The following is an 18,016-nucleotide window of genomic DNA, read 5'->3' as shown; positions in this document are numbered from 1 at the left end:
TTGCTTATTTGTGTGCAACAGGGTGAACTGTTTTATTGCCATGATATGCCACTTATTGTACAAGAGAAGTTTATGCTGTAAAGCACAGTTAAACACTAGGAATTGCTGATACGCGGTATTTTCACACTCAGAATTTGTGCATGTAATGAGAAATAGTTCACATTCACAGCAAAAAACACGAAGGGCTGTGTTCAGGAACCCAGTTATAACAGGCTGCTCTCATGGAGCTTTTGCTTATGAACTACATTTTGTCCTCTATTTAGTAAAATAATTCTAATGTTGTACTAGGAAGGGACTCCAGTACTGTTACTTATCCTTCTATAAACCCAAAACAGGCCAGCCATCTCTGCTAGATGGCAATATATATATAATGGTCTAATTTTTTTTGTAGTTCTTAGCATTGTTAGAGCATATCTCATTTTCTAGTGGTGTTGTGGGCCATTAACTGGAATAACAGGTAGCCATGCAGAATACAATGGAAATTCCACATAAAAGATAAGGCATTTCTTACTTTGTGTAGTCATCTAGTTTTGTATCCGTTTTTTCACAGTCTAATTGGTCTGTTTATTTCATTTTTATCTACAACTATTACACTGGAAATAAAGCTCTGACACTATGTGCTGCAAATAATGAATTAGTACTTTTCACATTGAAACTTACTTTTAAAAAGATAGATATTACCCAACCACAGCTTTCTCTTTTTTTAAAACTATGGAGAAGAGACTCTTGTTCCCCTATAACTCAGAAAGGCATTATGGGGGTGGATGAATGTTCTAATTGTTAATATAAGCAGAGGCATTTGTGCTAAAGTAAGCAGATGTTGAAGTGGCTGAGATCCCATAGATTCGAATAAAGAGGAGAGATAAAGATCCCTGGTGCCTCCCAAGGAAGAGAAGAAAGATCTCAGTTTTTTTAAGACAAAGAGAGGTTTTGTTTGAACTGCTATAATCCTTAAAGTGTGCCCCATAAGTTGATAGGGTCCTCAATAATGATTGTGGGAAGACTATTAGTCGAAGAAGGGATTTTTACATAGTGATCAGATTTCCATTCTCGTGGGCAACTGATCACTGTGACATAGAGGCCCCAAGAAAACTGTTTTCTTGTGCAGAAATCTCCACAGATTGAAGAGAGAAACTCCTCTCCCAAGTAAATTGGTGAAAGACTGTTTCTAGAGCTGGTAGACTGACTGATTTTTTTTGTATGTGGTTGGTGTGAAAGAAAAGAAATCGTAGCGGGAGGAAAAGTGTTCTGAATGTTTTATTCTGATTCTTACTACTTTTTCTTGTAGTTTCTAGTAGTAAAGTTTTTCTTTGTACCCTTTAAAGTTTGCGCCTATGTTGCCTTCCTCCTAATCTTATCTCACAGCAGGAAATGAGTGAGTACTTCTAGTAGGTGCACTGGCAATTTGACCAACACTAAACCCACCACATGAATTGGTGCACTGGCCCAGAAATTTCAAAATTGGTGAACCAAACCCACTACAGAAAATCGGTGTTTCCACCTGGTTGAGCCAAAACCACCACAGTGTTTTTGCCATTTCCATGCAAGAACAGATAGAATAAGACAGAACAGCTATGAAAACTCTGAGACAGATTAAAGTAATATAATTAAAACTCTCTTTTGGTGATAGGCATCAAGTGCACTCTATACAGCTCAAAATATGGTGGTGTTTTTGCAGGAAAGCCTAGAATTTCGTACAGTGCATGCCACACTGAAAATCATCAAGTCTAAATCACTTCCTGATGGTAGTGAATTGCATTGGCAAGTAACAGGCATGTGCTTTGTGAGTTGGGCATATTCTGATGTAAGGAACTGAGCAGCTTTTGATATCATTCAGAAACAAATTGTTGAAAATTGGAATATTACTCTGATTGCCTGAGCATATTGGAAACTAATTTAAAACCTGTATTATTTTTAAAAAATTTAATGGATATGGTTGGGTTTTCTTCTGTTTAAAGTTTGTCTTAAGTTTCCTTGTTGTCTTTAATACCTTGTTATTTAAGAACAGATAGTTTCACTGTTGATTGTGGAGAGCATTAACTTATTTACACAAATAATACTAATTGTGAGGATTATAATTTATACTGAGGTTGTTATAGCAGGTTTTTTTAAATAGAGAATTTTTGCAAGATTTTGGGGGGATTTGTTTCTGCGGGTTTTTTGCATGTTTGTGTTTTTTCCTTTTTTTTTCTTTTGTTTGTTTGTTTGTTTTTTATTTATTTTATTTTCCCAGAATATCAAACTGAGCTTATCTGTTTTTTTCGATTCTTCCTACAGGAAGTTGTCAGCAAGTCTTAATCTTCAGTATTGAAACATTGATTGATTGACAGTAGAGGTTTTTTTTAAGATCTTAAATGTCTTTTAAGGTCTTAAATGTATTTTTCTAAGCTACCTTGATTTACTGCTTTTATTCAAGTAATGCCACAGTTTGTGAACAAGGGAATACTTCACATTCATAAACACATGTAGTCATACTTTCTCATTAAAAGATTATTCCTGCGTAGAGAGCAGTGAGGTCTCAGCACATAAATAACAAAATTTTCATCAGCTTGTTATGTATGTTGGAGGAGTGAATTGCTTAAAAGTTATTTTTAGCTGTCTGCTGTAACTAGAATAATTCAGTTTACATGCACAGAAATGACACATAATTTATAGGAGTGTTTATCTTACTTTCCAATGGCAGTACCTACTTTTTACCAGTTACCAGACTATGTCAGTAACCTCTCAGATTAAAGAAAAGGTGATTATTACCCAGTCCAGTTTGCAGTAGTCATGTGTCCTTTTTCATTGGAATTTAAAAGTCAGTATAGGGTATCTCAAATTGGCTTTAGAGTCAAAGCAGTCCAGTCTTCTCTTGCTGTCCCGTGTGTTACCCAGTCTGGGAATAAAGGGCAGCTCCAACATAATGTCTGAAGGCATTACAGTTACACTTCATAACATCTGAATTTTTTTTTATTATTGTCTTACTTTATTTCTTATGCTATGAAATATGTATATAGGTAGCCTCCTAAAAAATCATATATTAAACCTTTAATATAATTCCATCATTTCCTATTGCTAAGAAAAGGCAGTATATAAAATTGTGTAACAGGTTACAAGAACGAATCCTAATAGTCAGTTCAGTCCTAAATGAAAGGAAACAAATACTAGAGCAATGATTGGCTACTTACTATCAAATAATATATTATAGAAAAAATATGTATTTTAGAAAAATCCTTAATACATTTATATCAATCAGAACATGGCTTTGCAGTGTTTTATAATATTCTTCCAGCCTACTCTTCTCCTAAATCAGTTTTTCAGAATACTTTTTTGGTAACACAATTTGCTTTTTGGAAATTCTCCACCCTGACTCCTCTCACTTCTCAGATGGGAGAACAATGGCATTTCTCCTCCAGAGACAGAAGACACTGAAGGAACAATAATAACTGTTCACCTTCCACTTCCCTGTTCAAATGTCCAGCTGACATTGCCCAAGAAGAAAGAACTTCATCACTCCTCCAGCACATCAGTGTAGAATTTGAGAAGCATCACTGCAAATGATCAGTTACCAGTAATTACTTTCATGTAGCTAATAGGACCTAATGTCTTTATTCACAATTAATAATTCTGTGATTAGAGAAGAATATGTATCACAGATTATCAGTTGCTTTTGTCAACGTTTTTTAAGTGAGTCTGTAATGTACACTAGTGAAGACTAGATATATCAAAGGCAGGCTGTGCAATTTTCACTTTTAAGCACCTAATATTTAAGGGAAAATGTATTTTTGAAAGATGAGTTCCTTCCTTTTTCTTGTACCAGCCTCAAACTGATGAGATGAGGAGAAAAGCTAATAACCTGCATTTTATTTGGTCATGCTTCCCTTATGAGAGATAAATGTGAGTATCCTATCAGTCTGTCTCACTGTCAATCTGTCTGATTTTCTAGGAGGTGATTTCCTGTCATTCCTAAGAAAAAAGAAGGATGAGATGAAAACCAAACAGTTGGTGAAATTTTCATTAGATGCTGCCTCTGGTATGGCATATCTTGAATCTAAAAATTGTATACATAGGTAAGGAAGATTTTTTTTTTCTCACAATTGTACCTTTGCTCAGTGGAAATGCAAGGTGTTAGAAGTTGTGGTGTTTATTATCACAGGAATGAACCTCTCTGATTTAAAAAAAAATATACTTTTCTGAAAGCTGGTCATTATTTCTTGTCTAATTAAAAGTCCTCATTTGGGTAAATAATAAATGCTACATTATTTGATGTCTATAGTTTGGTGCTATTAATAGAAGTTAAAAATTACTTTTCACCATAATGAACCATATAAGGAACCTGAATCATACAGTGAGAATGAATCATAGCAAGAAGCAGCCTGTGAGGCTTATGTCATGTCTGAAATTTACAAATACTTTCCGGGCCAACTGAGAAGTTAACTGTTTGAAGTATGCTTCAGAAAAATCCACTGGTTTCTCAGATAATAGAGAAGAGCTAATGTTCTGTATTAAAATTAATATATTAATTGCCTGGACTGCTGTCTCTGAAATAGGGAAGAATATTTAGCATTATGCTGTTGGAGTTTCTGTTCCTACGATTACTTTTTCTTGTTTCTTTTACAGTTTGATTGTGCCATTGCTGTTTATACTCCATTTGTATCAAAGGGGATGGAATTAGTTTCCACCTGTTTTTTTTTCTCTCAGAATAGCACAACAAATACCCTGCTTAATGCTGTGGCTGAATGTAGATGTAGACATAATGATGATCCATTTCACAAAAGAATTATGGAGAACAAGTTTTCATTTCTGATGGTGATGTCTTACACTTTGTGAAACATCTGTAGGTGAGCTGCGTGACACCTCACTTACATAATCAGTTCATTTGGGATTTAACACCTTTCTGGTGAATCCTTTTATCAGAGACCTGAGTGGCATTTCTCTTAGATTTTTATCAGCAGTGAATGGGTCAGTTGCAGTCCTGCACATCAAGTTAATTGAAACAATTTTGCAAGGTCATGATGGATAAGAAACACTGAGAGAAAAAAAAATATCCTAACTCATGATGTAAAACTGTGTAATATTCCCTTAGGGAAATCCAAGAAACGGATTGTAAGCATTCTGTCATGACAGAATGTGTTTCAGCCTGGCTCTGTTTGTCTAGGATATAATGGTGTAGAAATCAGAGCAAGTAACACCATTAGTGATTTACACTAGCCTCATAAATGCTCTAGTGCTTAATAATTCCCATAACACTCAGATCAGTGTTAAATCTGAAGTGTCTATTTTTAAGCTCTTGTGTTCTTAGAAAATTAAACCAAAGATAAAAATAGTAGCTGGATAACTGAAGTTCGTAATTGCAATTACTGAAAAAAAATGCGGTATTTATTCATTAAATGATAGTGTGCTGCCTAAAATATAAATAGTTTCATAATTTTTTTTAACACTGGAAAAAAGGTATTCTTGCACAGATGTGTGGAATAGAACTGTTCTAGTAGCTGTAGATGACAGTGTGGCTTCACTGTATCTCCAGGAATTTGCTCTGCTGGTTGGTGAATAGGAACTTCTATTCCTAAGATCTGTTTACAAATCTAATAGTGATCTAGAGAATGTGTTTCAGAGAGAAGACATGTGGAGTATTGTTCTATCATAGGAAGATTTCTTTGTTTCTTTGTTTTCAGTTCGAAATCTGAATACAGAGGTGTCATGTAGTTCCCAAGTCAGGAAAAGAGCCTAAAATCTGAAAGTGCCATACATTTGCCAGTGCACACAGCCTTGGTAACATGTATCGTAGCACAAGAAGAGAACAACTTCTTTCCCCTTGTTTACTTTTTAACTTCTGAAATATATTATTATTATCACGTATTGTCACAGAAGGTTGTAATAGCTAGCACTTTCCTTAAAGAAAGAACCAGAAAATTTAGGAATTCTGAATTTAAAAAAGGGTTTTAAAGTGGAACCAAGCAACCAAACCATGTGTTCAGGAAAACTACTTACTTTTATGAAACACACAGGTTAATGAATCAAACTATGCATTTCCAGTATTAGTCTACCAGTCTTATTTTCTTCCGTGTACAACATTCTATTTTGTTTTATGTGGTTAGCCATAGCGTGTGCTTACTTTATTTATGAGTTAATTCTTCTAAATTTGAGAGGTAAATGTAACAAAAATTTCAGAATCGGGCAAACAATTAACCAAGTTTGATGATTTTTGCAGTAGTGGTAAAGGAACTTGTGTTGCTTGGTTTTACTTTTAGTTACTAACACAGGTTGATTACAAATGCTCACTCTAGGAAAGTAGCTCATGAAGTTTAAAAATGTATTTAACCAATGGCTACACTACAATTTAGTAGGCTTATCATACATAGAATTTTGCTAGGTCTCTTCCCTGTTTGAGCACTGATCCAGGATTTCTGGACACCCTGGGGAATGGCTGCAGGTGCATCAGTCTAGAACCTCTGTCTGCCTCAGATGCCCAGAAAAACAGGGAAAAGTCAAGCTCTGTTGTGCTCCATGAGCAAGTTCTTGGGTGTTCTGACTCAGAACCCCACTGGAATTTCCCAAGCAATGAAAGTGCAACCATGTGGCTGCATAGTCTGTATAAGGAATCTGGGAGCCTTTGCTCCCTCCTTTTTAGGTCAGGTGGAACAGTTTAATGTGTAAGTTTAATGTTGACAGCATAAATGAGAAGGAACAATTTAATTCATAGTAGGAAGAAGCTTTAGCAATCTGTAAAAAGAGTGTTTTTCTGAAAGAAAGTTAAACTTGTTTTTTTTTGCTAGGAAGCACATCTACTGAAAGTGGTTCTCAGATAAGGAGATGAGAAAATTACCTAGAGACAATGGACTAAGCAGTGGTTAAAAAAAACTAAGTCTTTTAATTTGTTTAAAGGTCCATAGGTTTTGGTTACAATTGTTTAAAGATCAGTAATGTATAATTAGAAATAGATTCTATTACATAGATTGCAGTAAAATTAAATTGGTTTGCTTCATGCTGTTGTCTTTCTACAGTATTCAATTTGCTGATTTAAGGATTTTTTCAGAATCCCATATTTTTTTACTTTAGGTGACTAATTTAGTACCATGCATATTTGGTTATCTGCTAAGGGAAATCAGTTTATTCACATTATTTTTAATGCTACTCTTTATTTGTAACTGCAGTAGCTACACTTAGCCTTTACATTTTAAAATTCAACCCAAATTTGTATTGGATTTCTGAAATTATTGTCTGAATTACACTTTAACTTACACTTCCAAGTTGGAACAGCGCCACAACTGATGTGCTGTTTGTTTTCTATTTTTTATGTGTTAGCTATTTCAGTAGGTGAAAATGCTTGCATTGGCATGTAAGTGATTATTGAATGATTATTTGATTTACATTTGCATTTCCTCTAGCAACCAGATATCACTTGTTCTTTGCTCTTTCTCTCTTTAAAGAAAAGAAATGACTGCACTTTCGGGGGAAAAAATGCTGCATGAAAAGATGTTATTAAAATAAAAAAAAGAGTAGTTGAACATGCACAGAAGAATGTAGTAATTTCATCTCCATTTAATTAAATTGAGATTGAAGAATTGTTTCTTGCTTTCATTATTACCATATGCTATTGTTTAGATAGTTCAGTTTTTCTGTTAATTAGAAACAGATGATAAGGATGGAGATGTGATAATTTGGGTTGGTTTACTAAGTATTTCTGAGTGGCTTTCTTTTACAGTATTTGATTTGCATGTGCTGAATTCATTTGTCCATAATTTATGTTTAGTTTTCAAAGCAATCTTGGATGCCTATAGGAGGGAAGCTGCAATTTCTATTGGACTCTAGTGGATATGCAGGGACATCTTCTACAAGATCAGGTTGACCTATTTGCAATAGATGCGCACTATGAGTGTGAGGAAACAGGGACCAAGTTTCCTGAATTCAAGGTCAAGTTTTCCTTTCAGTCCATGAATTTATCTTCTGGAAGTCTCCTGTATTCTGAAATGTGTTGGTTGGCAAGATGATCATGTTCTCTGGTCATATTACTACTGCTTCTTTTTACTTTGGTTTTGTAGCTGTATTGTGTTGAATCTGTGTAAAACCCTCTGTTGTGTTAAATCTGGTTTACTTTCATGTTAGGAAATCTTGCCTTTGTGGATATTAATTCAGGATTTCTACAGTTTTCATTAGATATGTATCATTTAATTTAATTACACATAAATTGCTAGGAACATACTTGCTTCTCTGCTCCTAATTTAGTTTAGCTGATCTGCTCTCCTATCAGAGCTTTTTTTCTCTCAAGTCTGGTAACTGCTAATGTGTAGAATTTTGGAACAAAGTGTCAAACCCTTTTCATAACCACCAGCTTAAGAACTATTCTAAATAATTAAGTAGGTCTTTCATGTGCATCTTCTGTTTCTGCCTGGAACAATAGTTCAGCTATCACAAAAAAAGTGAAAAGTGATGATGAAAAGTGATCCTTTTCAGTTTAGCAAAGGTGCTACTCAATTCTGTGTGTTTCAGGAGGGATTGGAGTCTCCTGGGAGCAGGACAGTGAAGGTTTAACTCCAAAACGGAGCAGATCTCCTTCCTAAGGAGGAACAAGCTGTGTGCTTAATTTTTCTGCTGAAATCCTGTGGAAGACAGTAGCTAAACACTTCTCTGTCCATGCCCTTGGGAGATTCCACACAACCCTGTGCTCCCTGGAATGATGGCTTTGGTTCTGTTCTGCAGTAGCTTGGGCTCCTTGAGCACATTTCTCTGAATATTGCATTTCCTCCTGGCCAGTTGCAATGTTTGAGGCCTTTATTGCAATTTCTGTAGTTTTCTCTGCTACTGTATGACTTACAAGGAAAGACTACATTTTGGTGGGAAATCACCTCAACTCTCTGAGGCTTAATGCAAGGAATAATTTGCCATTAATTATCTTTTTATGTTAATTATCTTTTTATGATTCCTTCAGAATTACATGTATAAAATGATGATGTGAGATTCCATTTCTATAGCTTTCTTTAATAGAAAATTTATTTATGACTGAATGAAAAAATATGTACTACTGTGTTGATATCTGTTGATCCTGTTTCAATGAATAAATCTTTCAAAGAATTATTGTCAGTGCTACAGTTGAAACATGCAGTAAATGGAGTGAATAATCATAGTTTTGATCCTTTTATTTAAGATGATGTCTCTGCTTTATATAAAATGATGCTTCAAAGCATTTTTTTTCAATATGAATGTTAGAAATATTTCCATTCTGTTTAAAGATAAAAACACAAATGGAAACTTTAATAAAAACTGTTACTTTCTGCAGGCCACCTTATATAAGGTATATTGTTAGTTTAAAAAACCCACTAAAATTTACTCTGCCATATCTATAAAATAATTTTTAGTCAAACTTTGGATTTGATTGGGACATTACCATGTGTTGAGTTTTTATTTATTAATATGGACATACCTTATGCAACCTTCTCTGTTTCCTCTTAACTAGTAAAGTTTTTTTCCACCAAAATTAGTATTTCCACTGACTTTATTAGATTATAAAGATACTGTGCAATTAAAGCATTGCCAGTTGTATACATGTTTCATTTGTTCTGTTGGTCACAAGTGGTACTAATGGAAGAACCATTTGCAGGATTACTGAACATCCTTCTTATAGTTCTGTTGTGGGTAAATAAGGATCTGTCTGCCAACTCTTTCCAAAAAAACCTGAATTCAGAGAGCTGCTTTTGGGCGTCCCAGCTGTTGCTAAACAAATAAAGGAAGCACTGTTTCCAGAACAGTGGTGCTGCTCACCTCTCACCGCACTAATGCCAGCACGCCATGAGTGCTGTTGGGGTACTTGGTCTGCCATGATCCTTCTTTCATAAGTGGCTATTAAAACTGCATTTCAGACCATAATATTGATAAAGAAAAATGTGTCACTGCTTTCAAATCCTCCAGAAAATTATTCCTGATAATTTTCACACTACTGTGTTTCTTCAAAATGAGGTGTTTCCAACCCTAAAATAACTAATATGGGGCATTCTAACTGCTGTCATCCAAGAGAGGCAGGTGAACACTGCTACATTTCACTAAGTTTGTCATATAGGAATAGATTATAGAGTATTATATACAGGTTTCAGCTTTTAACAATGGATTTTCAAAGCATTCCCCTTTCCTCTTTTTTTTTTCTCTGCTGTCACATTAGTAAGTGTGGTTTGATCCTAGAGAAGTATATTTACAATTAAATTTGGATCAGTTCTAGTTAGTACTTCTGGTTGTCTGAGATCTTATTCGAGCAGCATGATTATTTTTTTCTTTAGTGGGCTTGTAAGAATCTAATCTGAAAGCATTAAGGGAAAAAAAAACCCACCAGGAAACATGAATATCCAAGCCCATGAATATTGTATATTTTAAACTCATTATAATAAGTTAGAGTGATTATTGAATTTGAAGTATACTGTAATGGAAAATCCTGTGAACTATGGTGAAGAGTTGCTTCTGAATAAAACCCGAACTTTCTTCTAATCTATTATCTGTTTCCCTAAGCTATTGAATTTTGACATGGCTGGTAACAAAAGAATTTAAAAGGAAGAGAAATACAGTTTTTTCTACATGGATGCTGTGTATTCTTGTACTGGTTGATACTGCTTCCCTTTGTGTGCTTTACTTGAAATTCACCCCAGGCTATATTAAAAGTAAACTAGGCATCCCAGATTGAGCTTTGCCATAGCTGCACAAGGCTTGTAATTAGAGTAACAGATGTATGCGTTAGGATGGCCAGCGTGTGATACAAGAAAGGTCTGAATACGTTTTTGTTTAATGTAAATCTCCATGCCATTCTGTCGCTATAAGACCCTGCTGTCTTTCATATATTCCTGATGTATGTTAAAGGTAGTGCTGTTACCAGAGGAGTTAGTGGTCGCACTGTGTAGGAAATTCATAATCGAATTGTGACTTTTTCATGTTACTATGTTAAATAACCATGCAGTTAAATAAACAGACTACACAAAGTATTACATTAACTTAATGATTGTTACATTAATGATAGACCTGGAAGCTCTGGTGGTTTTTTTTCACTCTTTAGGAATAACATGGTACTTTATTCAGCTGCTAGTAGGATGGGTTTTCTTTGCCATGGGGATTTTCCAGTACTAATTATCTCTACCAATTACTGCTCTTCTTTTAAAATATTAAATTATAAAGCATCTATTCATACTAGTGGAAAAGAAAGTTCTTGTTAAACTGTGGTCATTCTGAGGCTAATATTAATAATTAATGTTCCCAGAAGCCAGTTTAGTATAGGATATTAGATTATGCTGTTCCTTAGCGTCAAATGGCAAATTGATATTTCTTTATATTAAATAAATAAAGGAAAACGACCTTTTTCTTTCCATGTTTGTATTTTCTTTTCGAAAGGCAGTTACAATGTTTCATCTTTATTTTTGCCTAATTGACATTTCCTTTAGCTTCCATTTTATGTCTAAAGATAACACAGCCTGTATATCAACTGAATGGCATCAGGGATAATTCAGTATGATCAGTTAAACATAGTTCTTTATATTAATGTTTTGAAGTGTCTGTTAAAAGCTTCAATAAGGCTGATATTTTCATTTTATTGAAAAGTTTCTCTAGTGGTCCCTATTCAGTATGTGATTATCATCTTATATGTGTTCTCTGTAAAATGGGGAAAATATCCAGTTATTTCAGACCTCTCAGCTTTCAGTATTTCAGTTTTTCTAGGATGGTGATTTAAAATGTCAGGTAGAGTTAAACTAGATAGTAATAATTAAATTGGTTGGCATGTTACTGCAGAATTATTTTGTTGACCTAGGTATATAAAAAAAATGTAGTGTCAATATTGTCAGTAAGCTGTATTGATACAGATGCATGTGGTGATAGAATTCACTGATAACTGCTAATACAAGGGAAGCTGAAAATCCATTACTTCTCACAATAGTTAGAAATTTATGGGTTCTATTTTTGCTTTCTGTTTTGCACATCTCACCTGTCAGGTAGCAGTTAGAGATTGTATATTTACCATTAGAAGGCAAATTCTTCATTCTGGTCAGCTGTCTCTTTTATTTTTAAGAAACATTGAGTGTTTATGTATAACTTTTATGTGACCTGAGGTCTTAGTCTCACAAGGAAGAGCAGGAAAAATCCTTGCTACGGGGCCTATGTTGTGTACAAATATAAAGGGGCAGAAATGTGCCGTTTCAAAGATAATATTTTGTAAGAAAATGACACCTTTTGGAATTCCTTTATCTTCTGATAGTCCAGGGCTTCTCTTTCTGAGATTTCCAACCTTTCCTTTACATTGTCCCTGCCCTTCCAGATTTTACTGCACAACTGGGTAAGATGTGACTGAGGGAAAAAATATGCAAAAGGAAAATTTGTTAAGAAGGAAATATTTTTGTTCTTGTTATTGCATAGATAAAGTACATATTGCATAAATAAGATTGTTTTACTTGCTAGCTGATATTTCTGCTCTTATATGTTTAAGTGAATAGCAGTGAGTCTGTTCCCTGAAATCTCAGATAATGGTCTGGTCTTTCTGCCATGCTGAATTTCTGTTGGGGTTCTGGGAAGCATCAGAGAATCCAAAAGAAGAGCACAAGGTTCAAAATGTAACAAAATGTTGTCTGTGATGAATATAGTTTAGTGTTCTCTTCTTTTAGAAGTGTATCTATTTTATTCTAAGGAGATAGTTGTTCTGCGTAAAACCAAAATTAGTAACTTAGTAACTATAAAACAGTATTTTATAGATGATGAGGAGAAACATGAAGTATCAAAAGCTAATTATAAAAAGGCTTACATGAGAATAAATTCTTAGGTTGTAAACAATTCGTAGGAAATTTCAGAGGAGGAGATTTAGATTTTTTTTCTTGTCACAGAAGTTGCATAGTATGAAAAATACTTATTTCTTGCCATTGGAGTTGAATTAATCTCTTTTTCTCATGAGATATCCCTGATACAGAAAACTCACTCCTAAAAAATGAGTAAGCTTTGCTAGGAATGAAGGAAATAAGACTGAAAGAAATTGAAGCAAATTGTCTTAGACTCTCTCATTCTGTTTAACAATAACGTTTCAAGTGTAACATTATTGTACTGTATTTATTTTTATTTACTGCAATATCACTTTCTTGTTGATAAATATTAGGCAAGTATTACTCAGTAAAATAATTTGAATAACGTTTTAGAATAATAAATCCACTAACTGCGTGAGGGCAACAGACTCTCTCTAATTAAAAAGCAAAAAGGAAAAAATGGAAGTTACAGGCTATTTTGAAACTAAGATAAAAGTGATATGCAGTTAGTGTTTGTGGAAGCTGTTTTGCTGACCATGAAGTCATACAGCTCTTCTGGATAGCGTAAATAATATTTTCTCTACTCTAATAGTTCTGGTACAGTGGAGAGAAGTGGGTGAAATATAATTACTTTCTAAGAAAGATGGGCTGCAGAATTCCATTTGTGCAACGGCAAAAGAGATACTAGTAGATGGTGAACAACGAATTAGATGATAGGGTAAGAGAAAAGCGGAAAAATGAGGGGGAGAAGGGGGAGAATGCAGTCAGCTACAGCAGTTGCTTCAGAAATGAGGTTTAGGGTGGCTCTTCGAGCACAAGTCATTGATTATAGGGTGTGTCAGTGTCTCTGTAGGGGAGCTAAAATATGCTTTCGTGCACTAATTTATTTTCTTGGAGGTGTAGAACTTTTCCTGGCTTCTTTCTTAAAGCAGAAAATTCTAATCGGAGTCTTTGAAAAGAAAGAAGATGTAGTGTATATCTAAGATACAAAGCACTAAGATATTATGTATTGCTTCAGTATTTTGTTGGCTTCCTGATACTAATTCTTAACATTGCAAAGAGGAATGCACGACAATTTTCTCAGACTGGAAACAACTTTCATTTAATAAAAAATTCTTAGGCTGTATTTGGTAACAAATAATTAATTCTTAAATTCTTTTCTGGAAGAAAAACTGATTTCCCTTTTCTGAGTTTTATACACATACATACACGCAAATATGTGTATATATGTGCTTACTAGGTTACACCTATTTTGTAGATTTGACAAAATGTTTATCTACTATTTTCCAGATAGTACTAATGATGATATACCTTACTCTGTTTTTTACCACTGCCTCAGTAGGTTTTTCAGAAGTGCCTGCAACCTTTACATTGTTGTAGTTTTACCACTGATGTGTCATATTCAGCATAGTTATCTGGCTGTGTACATAGTGAAAAACAGAATGAAAAAGGGTGTGTGATGGGTTTTAGTGTGTATTCATGAAATAACTTGGTTTTAAATTTTATGGAACTGAAAAACTTCATGGCCTATAGTTCTGCATATCAAATAATAAAGAGAAGGCTGTTTTCCAGCTCTTTCTGTAAAATTAGGACATTTTTCTCATAAAACTAAGAGAAAGTTATACCTGTTCAGCTCAATTCAGAGGTAAATTCAGTTCCAGTAGGTACTGCTCACAAAAAATGTTGTGATCAAATTTAAACTGTCTGAAAGGAGTAACACTTGCTGAGGATAGGTAAAATAAAACACACAGAATGCTAAATGCATGGGGGTTTTTTTCCTCTTTTTGTCATTGCTCTGTTGTTCTGAGCCTCTTTTCTCCTAGAGTTCAGCAGAACTGTAGTGCATGGACATGTAGTGCATGCATGTTTTTATGAAACAAATTTTTTATCGCTGCTGGTTGACTCAAATAAGGACTTGGGTCTTTGTCAAAGGCTATTTCAAAATCCTTATGCAAAGCAGTAAACAGCAAGGAAGGCCATACTGGCATGTTAATTGGTTTATAAGATAGATGGGGATCATCAAGGTACAGGGAGCTGTGAGAACTGTTGTATCAATGTTACAGTATTTAAATGCTCACAGATTTCATTTGCGTCATTCAAGCCTGACATAAAAAGTTCCTGGGAATGCTGGATGTCAGATATTTCATCAAGTGTTCAGGCTTCTGGGAAATAAAAATAGATGAGTGGAATAAGGGTCAGTTGTTGCAGCCCTGAAGGCTGATGGCCACCAGCAGGCCCTGCGGGACCGGCAGAGCTGCAGGCCGGACGGGCGGGAGTCGCTGAGGGGAAGGCGAGAGAGGGCGGAGTCAGCTGAGTGACAGCTGGGAGTGAGATCCTGATTGGCTGGAGGAGCGAGGGGACGGCGTAAGAGCGGGAAGCTGATTGGGTGGAAGGACGCGGGGACAGCAGCACGGCAGCTGAGCCAGCCAATGGGTGCCCTCCTGCTGGTCAGGTCTGTCAGGCCTCGGTTTGGTTTCGGTGATGTCAGGTGGAGATTAAAGGTGTGAAAGGGCGGTGATTTCTGCAATAAAGCGATTTGCTTTGGATGCAGAAAGGGGCCCGTGTCGCTTTGTTCCCCGTTGCTACAGCCAGACCCCAATTTAAAAAAACCCCGAACTTTACGTACGAGTTAGCATGCTATAAGTAAAAACACTTGATTTGAAAGGCTTCTGCTTGGGGAATAATTTTGATTTTTGAGATCAGTAAGGTCAATTAGCCTACATATGCTCAAAAGGAAGGGTTTGAACTTTACTGCTCTGAAAATTACATCTTAGTAGTTAGTTGGTTATTAAACATCTCCAGGCCTATCCACTAACATAATTGACTGTCCTTGCTGCTTGGTATCTTAGACCTCTCTGACTTCTCATCTGTCTCCAGGAAGCCACCCTTCCTTCCCATCCTTGCTTGTGCACACCATGCTCTCTTGTGTGAGATGATCTGGACTAGTTTCTTCTTGCAGGGTCATGCACGGATTCATGAAATTTCACTCTGTCCTCATGAAAATTCTGAGTATCCCAAACAGGGAGCAAAATTGAGATGACAGGGTCTCCTGTGCTGCTTATTGTCGTTTTTTTGACAGAACTTAAATATGAAATATTAGTATTGTGGTTACAAATATATTTATCTATCCTGGTTATTTCTTAATCCATTTTAATTTCAAAAAAGGTATTAAACTTTTGTATACATTATTAATCTTCTATAACACGGCTGGACTTATGTTGTAAATTGAAACGAGTTGTTTTTTGTTTTCTAAGTCGATAAGCATCTCTCTAACCACAGGAGAGCATTATAACCTTCAGAGAGAGTCAGACAGAACTCTCAGAAGACTGTAAAAGTTATGGGAGATTTTTCTATGTCAAAGACATATTTTTTTCCTTAAGTAGGCAGTTTCTGCTTCTTTTAACTACCATGGAGCTATTAAATTGAAGTGCTTCAGTTCCCTTTTGGGAAATATTTTATAGTAACTTCTACAGAGCTTAGTAATCTTTCAGATTTGCAGTGGGCCAGTGTTTTTCTCTGATGGTGTTAAGGTATTCTTTGGAACTGCACAGTTCACCTCCACTGATGTTCAAGCCCTTTACAAGAGAGGTCTGAACCTGGAGCTGGGCTCTGAAGTGCCACTGATGTGCTGCTGACACCAGCCTGGGTTAGGAGAAATTGGTACTCCTTCTAAAGAAGTCTGCAGCTGAGGAAGCCAAAATTTACATGATGGCTTTGCTACACACAATGTGGGGCCACATTTGACATGTGAATCCAGACTACCTCTAATAACAAATAAATGCTTGTAGCTGCATATAATGGAAATCTGAGGAGACTCAGCAGCAGTTGTGTCATTCTGACTTCATGGGAGTCTACCTATACCCAGCTGGCAGCACCTATAGTCCTTTTCTGTACAGAAATTAGCAGTTTGTGTCAATTGCGTTTGGAATTTTATTGTTTCCCCAAGTATGTGATTGGTTGAAAAAGTAATCTTTTCATATATGATAAAATGAGCAAATGCACTAAAAAATAATTTATTTATATTTCCAGGAAATCAGTAATTCTTTGGATCTCTCCCTCTTTGACTACTTTTTTATTGTGTACTATATGCCTGATAGTGTACCAATAGATTCCAGGGCATCTGACAATTGTAATGCTTACTTCAAGTCAGTAAAAAGTTGTATTGATTTATTTAATCCATCTTTTTGAAACTCTCTTTGGTCTGTACACTTGTCAAACTTGTTTTGGTTTATTAAGTAACTGCATTAATAAACCAGAATTTCTTACTTTTCCTAGACACATTTCTCACAATCTGATAGTTAATGAACTTTTATTTTCTGATGCTCAGTTTAATTCCAATACTTGTATTTAATTGGAATCCATATCTCGTTAGTTTCTCTTTTTTTTCTACAATTGCCTAGTAGTATTTGTTTTTTACTGAATGCTTGTATTTAGATTTAATTTTTCAGAATATATTATTATTCCAACAGATATGTCTCCTCCCTCTCTCTGTGTCCCCCCTCATTCTCTTTCTCTCGTTTCGTTCTTTCTTTTTATTTATTTGCCCTTACTGTTGCTTGCAGCTTCTCCTAATTTGATATATCTGGAAATTTAATTAAATTCCTGTTTGACTTTTCCCTCAGGTCATTAACAAAGCTGTTAAATGAAAACAGGCAACTCCAGTTTGTTGCCCTATATTATATCACCTTCTAAGAAATTTCTTACCCGTGATTCTTTAAGCAGGGAGATTTTAAATGCTTAGCAGATGACTAGCTGAACTTCAGTCATTTATAACCTTTACCCACAACAAATGCTAAAATGAATGTAACCTTAAATGGCAAAGAGGATCCTGTCTTCCTACAGTGTAATGGTAGAATAGTATTTTTTCAGAATAGTAGCTAGGTGCAGTAAATCCATAGCTTGGCAATAGCTTTCTAATAGTTCATTCTCTTCCTTTTTTTATATTAAGCACACCTCCAACAAACTTTGAATCCTGGTAGGAATACTCAGTTCCATAGGGATCAACCCTATACGTGAGTGAACGTGCTTCAACAGAGAGCAACCAGAGGCAGTGGAGCTGTTTCTAAATCTAGAACTCTGGATTTTCCAGGGAAAGGACATTCTTGTAACAAACAGATGACTTCATGAGATAGCATAAGGTTTTAATAGGAGAAAAAGGATAGAGTTCAGGACATGATGAACTTGGAGCCCCTGGACTTACAACCAGCTCTTCCTTGACTCAGCCCAGCTAGGAAATTTTACCATGGTGAATATGCATGTAACATGTGAGTTCATCCAGT

General features: G+C 35.4%; 1 protein-coding gene across 2 annotated transcripts in view; it reads left to right on the top strand.

The window, feature by feature from the left end:
- The window catches only part of FER (FER tyrosine kinase), a 153,003-nt gene that overhangs the window by 114,826 nt on the left and 20,161 nt on the right, over positions 1 to 18,016 (top strand). For both annotated transcript variants that reach the window (XM_014877306.2, XM_088157412.1), the window contains exon 17: positions 3,929 to 4,052. In XM_014877306.2, coding sequence (XP_014732792.1) covers positions 3,929 to 4,052 — 124 coding nt within the window. The remainder of the gene's footprint in view (positions 1 to 3,928; positions 4,053 to 18,016) is intronic.

The sequence above is a fragment of the Sturnus vulgaris genome, chromosome Z (genome assembly GCF_052056855.1).
Source record: "Sturnus vulgaris isolate bStuVul1 chromosome Z, bStuVul1.hap1, whole genome shotgun sequence".
Classification (NCBI taxonomy): Eukaryota; Metazoa; Chordata; class Aves; order Passeriformes; family Sturnidae; genus Sturnus; species Sturnus vulgaris.
Note: the sequence above shows the minus strand (reverse complement) of the source record. Positions and strands in the feature narration are given on the sequence as shown.